The sequence below is a fragment of the Mytilus trossulus genome, chromosome 5 (genome assembly GCF_036588685.1).
Source record: "Mytilus trossulus isolate FHL-02 chromosome 5, PNRI_Mtr1.1.1.hap1, whole genome shotgun sequence".
Classification (NCBI taxonomy): domain Eukaryota; kingdom Metazoa; phylum Mollusca; class Bivalvia; order Mytilida; family Mytilidae; genus Mytilus; species Mytilus trossulus.
Window position 1 is genome coordinate 82,599,227 of NC_086377.1, and position 13,145 is coordinate 82,612,371.

At 36.5% G+C, this 13,145-nt stretch overlaps 1 protein-coding gene across 1 annotated transcript in view; it reads left to right on the forward strand.

Annotated features, from left to right (window-relative positions):
• Positions 1–622: 622 nt before the first annotated feature.
• The window catches only part of LOC134718381 (death-associated protein kinase 1-like), a 29,587-nt gene continuing 17,064 nt past the window's right edge, over positions 623–13,145 (forward strand). The window contains exons 1-3 of the mRNA XM_063580879.1: positions 623–736; positions 1,530–1,628; positions 2,396–2,497. Coding sequence (XP_063436949.1) covers positions 623–736; positions 1,530–1,628; positions 2,396–2,497 — 315 coding nt within the window. The remainder of the gene's footprint in view (positions 737–1,529; positions 1,629–2,395; positions 2,498–13,145) is intronic.

Consider the following 13,145-nt stretch of genomic DNA (forward strand, 5'->3'; position numbering starts at 1 on the left):
AATCAGATAGTTAAGGTTTTATTTTGTTTCCTGAAAATTTTTTTTTTTTGTAAACATCTGATTTTAATGAGAAGTTGAAGAGAACAAGTTGTGTTAACATCTTTAGTCAGATAATGTTAATTCTACAGATCTAATGTAAAACATCTTTTAAAAATAAGAAATACTTGACAGAATTATATAAAGTTGGGTCTTATTTTTCTTGTCTCTTCGTACTGAATCAGAAAATATAACTCGTTTTAATGTTTCTTGAAAAAAAGTTTTTTTTTAACTTTGATCATTCTACGTAATCATTGTTAATCAGACAGATTTAATGGACAACAAATATTTGATAGAATTATATAAAGTGGGGTCTCATTTTAATTGTCTTGTCCAGCTGAGTCCATTGATATAAATATTGTTTATGTTTCTAGAAAAAAGTTTTTTTTTAACCTGACATTTCTGATGGAAGTTCTGACATCTCACAATAAAACATGTTGTTTATTTGTTGTTTATGTAGAATATAAATAAAAGTGTGACTGGTCATTTTATTCAGTTTTGACCACTGATTCATGTGATATATATTTTGTTCATATTTATTACACAACATTGTCCAGTTTATGACACAAGTTTTGATGTCTGTTAAATGTTGATATTACAGGGAGGAAGGACACCATTGATGTTGGCGGCTTGGTTTGGACACCTGGAGGTGGTGATGTACCTGGTCACTCACGACAGTCAGTTAGACGCTACAGACAAGGTAATGATAGATTTAATCACCTTACTCTGACCAAACATCACTTTATATAGAATCTACACAAAATCATGTTGTTAATCAGACATGTTTAATTGACAACAAATATTTGTTAGAATTATATAAAGTGGGGTCTCATTTTATTCGTAACACAGAACTGAATAAGATAGTTAAGGTTTTATTTTGTTTCTTGACAAAAAAATTATTTTGTAAACATCTGATTTTAATGAGAAGTTAAAGAGAACAAGTTGTGTTAACATCTTTAGTCAAATAATATTAATTCTACAGATCTAATGTTAAACGTCTCTTAAAAATAACAAATACTTGACAGAATTATATAAAGTGGGGTCTTATTTTTCTCGTCTCTTCGTACTGAATCAGAAAATATAACTCGTTTTAATGTTTCTTTATTTTTTTATTTTTTTTTTAACTTTGATCATTCTACATAATCATTGTTAATCAGACAGATTTAATGGACAACAAATATTTGTTAGAATTATATAAAGTGGGGTCTCATTTTAATTGTTTTGTCCAGCTGAGTCCATTGATATAAATATTGTTTATGTTTCTAGAAAAAAGTTTTTTTTTAACCTGACAGTTCTGATGGAAGTTCTGACATCTCACAATAAAACATGTTGTTTATTTGTTGTTTATGTAGAATATAAATAAAAGTGTGACTGGTCATTTTATTCAGTTTTGACCACTGATTCATGTGATATATATTTAGTTTATATTTATTACACAACATTGTCCAGTTTATGACACAAGTTTTGATGTTTGTTATATGTTGATATTACAGTGGGGAAAGACACCATTAATGTGGGCGGCTGAGAGAGGACACCTGGAGGTTGTGACTTACCTAGTCACTCACGGCAGTCAGTTAGACGCTACAGACGTGGTAATGATAGATATAATCACCTTACTCTGACTAAACATCACTTTATACAGAATCTACACAAAATCATGTTGTTAATCAGACAGATTTAATGGACAACAAATATTTGTTAGAATTATATAAAGTGGGGTCTCATTTTATTCGTAACACAGAACTGAATCAGATAGTAAAGGTTTTATTTTGTTTCTTGACGAAAAATTATTTTGTAAACATCTGATTTTAATGAGAAGTTGATGAGAAAAAGTTGTGTTAACTTCTTTAGTTAGATAATGTTAATTCTACAGATCTTATGTAAAACATCTTTTAAAAATAACAAATACTTGACAGAATTATATAAAGTGGGGTCTTATTTTTCTTGTCTCTTCGTACTGAATCAGAAAATATTACTCGTTTTAATGTTTCTTGAAAAAAGTGTTTTTTTCAACTTTGATCATTCTACTGAATCAACATAAAATCATGTTGTTTATCATACATGTTAAATGGACAACAAATACTAGTGAGACTTATATAAAGTGAAGGTTGCTATTATTTGACTTGTTACACTTATATAATTAAGAGTTTACTATTTTTTTACCTGTTTTGTTTCACTGAATCCGAAAGTATACATTGAATTTATATATCTTAATCTACCATTTAATAGTTTATACACAAATATAATTGGATATTTTCTAACCCGATGTTATATTTCTTACATTTGGTAAATTGTTTTACTCCTCTCATGATTTTGTTATCACACACCATTAAAATGTTTATATATTATATTGTTATAGGATGGACACACAGCTTTACATTATGCTGCTCAGTTTGGAGGGATTGATATAACAAAATGTTTAATAGATCAAGGATGCAGTCCTTGGGTGAAATCAAAACAGGTAACATTCAGTTTTATTCTTATTAGATAGATAGATATTTTATTCTCTAAAAACTAAACACAAGTCAACAGAGAAAGTACAATTACAATATAAATACAAATACAATAGTTGAGAGTAAACAGCTGCAGATAAAATATAATAAAGTACAACTTTTAAGTTTAAGATGAAATACCTGTATAATAAACAGGTTAAACTAAATATGAAGAAATCAGTCTGTGCGTAACGTTTACATGGAGGGACTTACCTTTTTATTAGGGCCCAGCCTAAGGCGGGCCGCCCTATAGTGATCAGTCTGTCCGTCCGTCCGTAACACTTTAGTGTCCGCTCTATATCTTAAAACCGTTATGATTTCAAAGTTTATACTTGACATCCATTTTAACCAACACCAGAGGGTGTGTCATGATGTATGTACAACTTCCTAGGTCAAAGGTCAAGGTCAAAAACTTAAGTTTCAGTTGACAACCCTGTGTCCTTTGGTGAAGACCGTGTCTGTTCTATATCTTGAGAACCCTTATGATTTCAAAGTTTATACTTGACATCAATTTTAACTAACACCAGAGGGTGTGTCATGATGTAGGTACAACTTCCTAGTCAAAGGTCAAGGTCAAAAACTTTGGTTTTAGTTGACAACCCTGTGTCCTTTGGTGAAGATCGTGTCCGCTCCATATCTAGATAACCGTTAGGATTTTATACTTAATACTTAACATGATTATTTACCAACACCAAAGGGTGTGTCTTGATGTATGTACAACTTCCTAGGTCAAAGGTCAAGGTCAAAAACTTTGGTTTCAGTTGACAACCCTGTGTCCTGTGGTGAAGATCGTGTCCGCTACATATCTTGATAACCGTTATGATTTCAAAGTTTATACTTGACATCCATTTTAACCACCACCAGAGGGCGTGTCGTGATGTATGTACAACTTCCTAGGTCAAAGGTCAATGTAAAAAAAACTTTGGTTTCAGTTGACAACCCCGTGTCCTGTTTTGAAGATTGTGTCCGCTCTATATCTTGAGAACCGTTATGATTTTAAATATTATACTTGACATCCATTTTAACCAACACCAGAGGGTGTGTCATGATGTATGTACCACTTCCTAGGTCAAAGTTCTGTCTGTTGGTCTGTTCATCGCTAACAAATTTGATCCACACTATATTTTGAGAGGACAGCTGTTATTATTTCATACTTTATACCTGACAAACATTTTCAACTTAACGTATATATTAACCAACATCAGAGAATGTGTCATAATGTATGCATCCTAGGTCAAAGGTCAGTCTGTCGGTCTGTCCAGCCGTTCGTTGTTCTTAACAAATTGTGTCCGCTCTACCTCTCGAGAACCGTAAATATTTCATACTTTATACTTGGTGGGTCATAATATATTGAAGGCATAATTCTAAAAATATGTGACAAATATCAAATGGGCAGCACCTTTAAACATTTTGTTCAAATATCAATCCATATATCCAGAAGTCACCTTAGAGTAGTCCACAATGAGTTCACATCATGCAGTCATATCACTATTATACTATTAAAGTAAATTGAGAATATTTATCAGTTTTAACTTAAAATCTTAGATTAAAATCACACGTGAGACTATGTAATACATGTAACATCAAATAATGCTTCATATCAGATTATCCATACAACTTATTTACCTCACGTTATTGACAGCGGGGCCCACAGAGATGGCTCCCATCTCAATGATATCTAGTTAATACACTTAATGAATGAACACAGTTTTCTTAAAACTGATTGTTTTTTATTAGGGGACAGCCTAGGCTACTATACTTATATGTCAATAAATGGATACAGTGCTGTAGATTATGCATTAATAAGTGATAGTCTCCTGTCCTCAGTGAAATACTTTAAAACTGATGATTTTACTTACTTGTCAGATCATGTACAGATTCAGTTAATTTTAAATTGTAATATAAAACAAATTTTTGACCTTAAAAGTCATATAGAAAAAAAATGGAAAGATTTGAAAACATAAATGGACTGAAAATTGACAAAACTTGCTACTTAAAGCTCTTACATCAGAGCATATTAAAAACGATATATTAAATTTTTAATTCAATAAGTATGAGTGAAATCAGAAAGTGGTTGATGGTGCAACTGAAAATTTAACTAATATTTTTGAAAATATCTCTGAGATTACATGTAAAATATCAAAAAGATTTAAAAGTAAGAGAAACAAATATAGAAAGGTATGGTCAGACAATTTGGTCTATGAGACAAAAAAAGAAATAAACTTGGTTTGAAATAAACTCAAAAAATGTTCAAATAATCAACTTAAACAGAAATATTTTGAATGGTTAAAAAGTTTTAAAAAAATGGTAAAATTTTTAAAAGCACAATACAGAGAGAAGATATTTAACTCGTTGACAGATAGTTTTGAAAAGAAAACTAAAGATTATTGGGAAATACTTAAACATGTTAAAGGAATGAAAAACAAAAACAATGCTGGTAATGAAGTATCGAAAATTTTAAAAGACGAAGAAAAAAATATGAAGCATATTCAGGACCAAGGAAAACCCACATTTGTAAATATAAAATAGAAAGAGGAAATAGAAAAACAGCTGGTTAATATTGAAAAAAAACATTACATCTAATAGAGAAACAGATGCTCCAATAAAATACTCAGAAATAAAAAAAAAGTTATAAGTAAGCTAAAAAAAAAAAAGCAATCATACACTACCGACCTACCTCCCACTAATCATATACTACCAACATACCTTCCACCAATCATACACTGCCAACCTACCTTCTACCAATCATACACTACCAACATACCTTCCACCAAGCATACACTACCAACATACCTTCCACCAATCATACTCTACCAACATACCTTCCACCAATCTTACACTGCCAACCTACCTTCTACCAATAATACACTACCAACATACCTTCCACCAAGCATACACTACCAACATACCTTCCATCAATCATACACTACCAACATACCTTCCACCAATCTTACACTGCCTACCTACCTTCTACCAATCATACACTACCAACATATCTTCCACCAAGCAAACACTACCAACATACCTTCCACAAATCATACACCACCAACATACCTTCCACCAATCTTACACTGCCTACCTACCTTCTACCAATCATACACTACCAACATATCTTCCACCAATCTTACACTGCCAACCTACCTTCTACCAATCATACACTACCAACATATCTTCCACCAAGCATACACTACCAACCTACCTTCCATCAATCATACACCACCAACATACTTTCCACCAATCATGCAATACCAACATACCTTCCATCAATCATACACTACCAACATACCTTCCACCAATCATTCTCTACCAACATACCTTCAATCAATCATACACTACCAACATACCTTTAACCAATCATACACTATCAACCTACCTTCCACCAATCATACACTACCAACATACCTTCCACCAATCATACTCTTTCAACATACCTTCCACCAATCAAACACTACCAACATACCTTCCACCAATCATACACTAGCAACATACCTTCCACCAATCATACACTTGCAACATACCTTCCACCAATCATACACTAGCAACATACCTTCCACCAATCATACACAGCCAACATTACTTCCACCAATCATACACAGCCAACATACCTCCTATCAATCATACACCACCAACAAACTTTCCACCAATCATACACCACCAACATACCTTCCATCAATCATACACTACCAACATACCTTCCATCAATCATACACTACCAACATACCTTCCACCAATCAAACACTACCAACATACCTTCAACCAATCATACACTACCAACATACCTTCCGCCAATCATACTCTACAAACATACCTTCTACCACTCATAATCTTTCAACAGACTTTCCACCAATCATATACTTCTTACATACTTTCCACCAAGCATACACTACCAACCTACTTTCTACCAATCTTACGCTGCCACCATACCATCAACCAATCATACTCTACCAACCTACCATTTACCAATCATACACTACCAAGATACCTCCCACCAATCATACACCACCAATCATGCATTACCAACATACCTTTCACCAATCATACACCACCATCATACCTTCCACCAATCATACATTACCAAATTACCTTCCAATAATCATACTCTACCAACATACTTTCCACCAATCATGCGCTACCAACATACCTTTCACCAATCATACACCACCATCATGCCTTCCACCAATCATACACTACCAACATACCTTCCACCAATCAAACACTACCAACATACCTTCAACCAATCATACACTAGCAACATACCTTCCACCAATCATGCAATACCAACTTACCTTCCACCAAACACTACCAACATACCTTTCACCAATCATACACCACCATCATGCCTTCCACCAATCATACACTACCAACATACCTTCCACCAATCAAACACTACCAACATACCTTCAACCAATCATACACTACCAACATACCTTCCACCAATCATACTCTACCAACATACCTTCCACCAATCATACTCTACAAACATACCTTCTACCACTCATAATCTTTCAACAGACTTTCCACCAATCATATACTTCTTACATACTTTCCACCAAGCATACACTATCAACCTACTTTCTACCAATCTAACGCTGCCACCATACCATCAACCAATCACACTCTACCAACCTACCATTTACCAATCATACACTACCAACATACCTCCCACCAATCATACACCACCAATTATGCATTACCAACATACCTTTCACCAATCATACACCACCATCATACCTTCCACCAATCATGCATTACCAAATTACCTTCCAATAATCATACTCTACCAACATACTTTCCACCAATCATGCGCTACCAACATACCTTTCACCAATCATACACCATCATCATGCCTTCCACCAATCATACACTAGCAACATACCTTCCACCAATCAAACACTACCAACATACCTTCCACCAATCATACACTAGCAACATACCTTCCACCAATCAAACACTACCAACATACCTTCCACCAATCATACACTATCAACATACCACCCACCAATCATACACTACCAGCATACCTTCCACCAATCAAACACTACCAACATACCTTCCACCAATCATACACTAGCAACATACCTTCCACCAATCATACACTTGCAACATACCTTCCACCAATCATACACTTGCAACATACCTTCCACCAATCAAACACTACCAACATACCTTCCACCAATCAAACACTATCAACATCCCACCCAACAATCATACACTACCAACATACCTTCCACCAATCAAACACTACCAACATACCTTCCACCAATCATACACTTGCAACATACCTTCCACCAATCATACACTAGCAACATACCTTCCACCAATCATGCAATACCAACTTACCTTCCACCAAACACTACCAACATACCTTCAATCAATCATACGCTACCAACATTCCTTTAACCAATCATTCACTACCAACATACCTTCAACCAATCATACACTACCAACATACCTTCCACCAATCATACTCTACCAACATACCTTCCACCAATCATACTCTACAAACATACCTTCTTCCACTCATAATCTTTCAACAGACTTTCCACCAATCATATACTTCTTACATACTTTCCACCAAGCATACACTACCAACCTACTTTCTACCAATCTAACGCTGCCACCATACCATCAACCAATCACACTCTACCAACCTACCATTTACTAATCATACACTACCAACATACCTTTCACCAATCATACACCACCATCATACCTTCCACCAATCATGCATTACCAAATTACCTTCCAATAATCATACTCTACCAACATACTTTCCACCAATCATGCGCTACCAACATACCTTTCACCAATCATACACCACCATCATGCCTTCCACCAATCATACACTAGCAACATACCTTCCACCAATCAAACACTACCAACATACCTTACACCAATCATACACTAGCAACATACCTTCTACCAATCAAACACTACCAACATACCTTCCACCAATCATACACTATCAACATACCACCCACCAATCATACACTACCAGCATACCTTCCACCAATCAAACACTACCAACATACCTTCCACCAATCATACACTAGCAACATACCTTCCACCAATCATACACTTGCAACATACCTTCCACCAATCATACACTTGCAACATACCTTCCACCAATCAAACACTACCAACATACCTTCCACCAATCAAACACTATCAACATACCACCCACCAATCATACACTACCAACATACCTTCCACCAATCAAACACTACCAACATACCTTCCACCAATCATACACTTGCAACATACCTTCCACCAATCATACACTAGCAACATACCTTCCACCAATCATACACAGCCAACATACCTTCCACCAATCATACACTGCCAACATACCTTCCACCAATCATACACTGCTAACATACCTTCCACCAATCATACACTACCAATATACCTTTCACCAATCATACACTACCCACATACTTTTCACCAATCAAACACAACCAACATACCTTCCACCAATCATACACAGCCAACATACCCTCCACCAATCATACACAGCCAACTTACCTTCCACCAATCATACACTAGCAACATACCTTCCACCAATCATACACAGCCAACATACCTTCTACCACTCATAATCTTCGAAAAGACCTTCCTACAAATCATATGCTGCCAACATACTTTCCACCAATCATGCACTACCAACATATTTCTCACCAATCATACATTTCCAACATACCTTCCACCAATCATACACAGCCAACATACCTTCCACCAATCATACACTACCAACATACCTTCTACAAATCATATACTGCCTACATACCTTCCACCAATCATGCACTACCAACATACTTTTCACCAATCATACATTTCCAACATACCTTCCACCAATCAAACACTACCAACATACCTTCCACCAATCATACACTTCCAACATACCTTCCACCAATTATACACTACCAACATACTTTCCACCAATCATACACTACCAACTTACCTTCCACCAATCATACACTACCATCATGCCTTCCACCAATCATACACTAGCAACATACCTTCCACCAATCAAACACTACCAACATACCTTACACCAATCATACACTAGCAACATACCTTCTACCAATCAAACACTACCAACATACCTTCCACCAATCATACACTATCAACATACCACCCACCAATCATACACTACCAGCATACCTTCCACCAATCAAACACTACCAACATACCTTCCACCAATCATACACTAGCAACATACCTTCCACCAATCATACACTTGCAACATACCTTCCACCAATCATACACTTGCAACATACCTTCCACCAATCAAACACTACCAACATACCTTCCACCAATCAAACACTATCAACATACCACCCACCAATCATACACTACCAACATACCTTCCACCAATCAAACACTACCAACATACCTTCCACCAATCATACACTTGCAACATACCTTCCACCAATCATACACTAGCAACATACCTTCCACCAATCATACACAGCCAACATACCTTCCACCAATCATACACTGCCAACATACCTTCCACCAATCATACACTGCTAACATACCTTCCACCAATCATACACTACCAATATACCTTTCACCAATCATACACTACCCACATACTTTTCACCAATCAAACACAACCAACATACCTTCCACCAATCATACACAGCCAACATACCCTCCACCAATCATACACAGCCAACTTACCTTCCACCAATCATACACTAGCAACATACCTTCCACCAATCATACACAGCCAACATACCTTCTACCACTCATAATCTTCGAAAAGACCTTCCTACAAATCATATGCTGCCAACATACTTTCCACCAATCATGCACTACCAACATATTTCTCACCAATCATACATTTCCAACATACCTTCCACCAATCATACACAGCCAACATACCTTCCACCAATCATACACTACCAACATACCTTCTACAAATCATATACTGCCTACATACCTTCCACCAATCATGCACTACCAACATACTTTTCACCAATCATACATTTCCAACATACCTTCCACCAATCAAACACTACCAACATACCTTCCACCAATCATACACTTCCAACATACCTTCCACCAATTATACACTACCAACATACTTTCCACCAATCATACACTACCAACTTACCTTCCACCAATCATACACTACCAACATACCTTCCACCAATCATACACTAGCAACATACCTTCCACCATTCATACACTAGCAACATACCTTCCACCAATCATACACTAGCAACATACCTTCCACCAATCATACACTAGCAACATACCTTCCACCAATCATACACAGCCAACATACCTTCCACCAATCATACACTACCAACATACCTTCTACAAATCATATACTGCCTACATACCTTCCACCAATCATGCACTACCAACATACTTTTCACCAATCATACATTTCCAACATACCTTCCACCAAACAAACACTACCAACGTACCTTCCACCAATCATACACTTCCAACATACCTTCCACATATTATACACTACCAACATACTTTCCACCAATCATACACTATCAACTTACCTTCCACCAATCATACACTACCAACATACCTTCCACCAATCATACACTAGCAACATACCTTCCACCAATCATACACTAGCAACATACCTTCCACCAATCATACACTAGCAACATACCTTCCACCAATCATACACTAGCAACATACCTTCCACCAATCATACACAGCCAACATACCTTCCACCAATCATACACTACCAACATACCTTCCACCAATCATACACTACCAACATACCTTTCACCAATCATACACTAGCAACATACCTTCCACCAATCATACACTAGCAACATACCTTCCACTAATCATACACTAGCAACATACCTTCCACCAATCATACACAGCCAACATACCTTCCACAAAATATACACTAGCAACATACCTTCCATCAATCATACACTAGCAACATACCTTCCACCAATCATACACAGCCAACATACCTTCTACCACTCATAATCTTTCAAAAGACTTTCCTACAAATCATATACGCCTACATACCTTCCACCAAGCATACACCACCAACCTACCTTCTACCAATCATATGCTGCCAACATACCTTCAACCAATCAACACTACTAACATACCTTCCACCAATCATACACTGCCAACATACCTTCAACCAATTATAATCTGCCAACAGACTTTCCACTCAAACACTACCAACATACCTTCCACCAATCATATACTGCCAACATACCTTCAAAAAAGCATAATCTGCCAACATACTTTCCACAAATCATACACTACCAACAAACCGTCCACCAACAATACCAACTTACCTTCCACCAATTAAACACTTATCAACAGACCTTCCACCAATCATACATTAGCAACATACCTTCCACCAATCATACACTAACAATATACCTTCCACCAATCATACACAGCCAACATACCTTCCACCAAATATACACTAGCAACATACCTTCCACCAATCATACAAATGCAACATACCTTCCACCAATCATACACTAGCATCATACCTTCTACAAATCATATACTGCCTACATACCTTCCACCAATCATGCACTACCAACATACTTTTCACCAATCATACATTTCCAACATACCTTCCACCAATCAAACACTACCAACATACCTTCCACCAATCATACACTTCCAACATACCTTCCACCAATTATACACTACCAACATACTTTCCACCAATCATACACTACCAACTTACCTTCCACCAATCATACACTACCAACATACCTTCCACCAATCATACACTAGCAACATACCTTCCACCATTCATACACTAGCAACATACCTTCCACCAATCATACACTAGCAACATACCTTCCACCAATCATACACTAGCAACATACCTTCCACCAATCATACACAGCCAACATACCTTCCACCAATCATACACTAGCATCATACCTTCTACAAATCATATACTGCCTACATACCTTCCACCAATCATGCACTACCAACATACTTTTCACCAATCATACATTTCCAACATACCTTCCACCAAACAAACACTACCAACGTACCTTCCACCAATCATACACTTCCAACATACCTTCCACATATTATACACTACCAACATACTTTCCACCAATCATACACTATCAACTTACCTTCCACCAATCATACACTACCAACATACCTTCCACCAATCATACACTAGCAACATACCTTCCACCAATCATACACTAGCAACATACCTTCCACCAATCATACACTAGCAACATACCTTCCACCAATCATACACTAGCAACATACCTTCCACCAATCATACACAGCCAACATACCTTCCACCAATCATACACCACCATCATGCCTTCCACCAATCATACACTACCAACATACCTTCCACCAATCATACACTAGCAACATACCTTCCACCAATCATACACAGCCAACATACCTTCCACCAATCATACACTACCAACATACCTTCCACCAATCATACACTACCAACATACCTTTCACCAATCATACACTAGCAACATACCTTCCACCAATCATACACTAGCAACATACCTTCCACTAATCATACACTAGCAACATACCTTCCACCAATCATACACAGCCAACATACCTTCCACCAAATATACACTAGCAACATACCTTCCATCA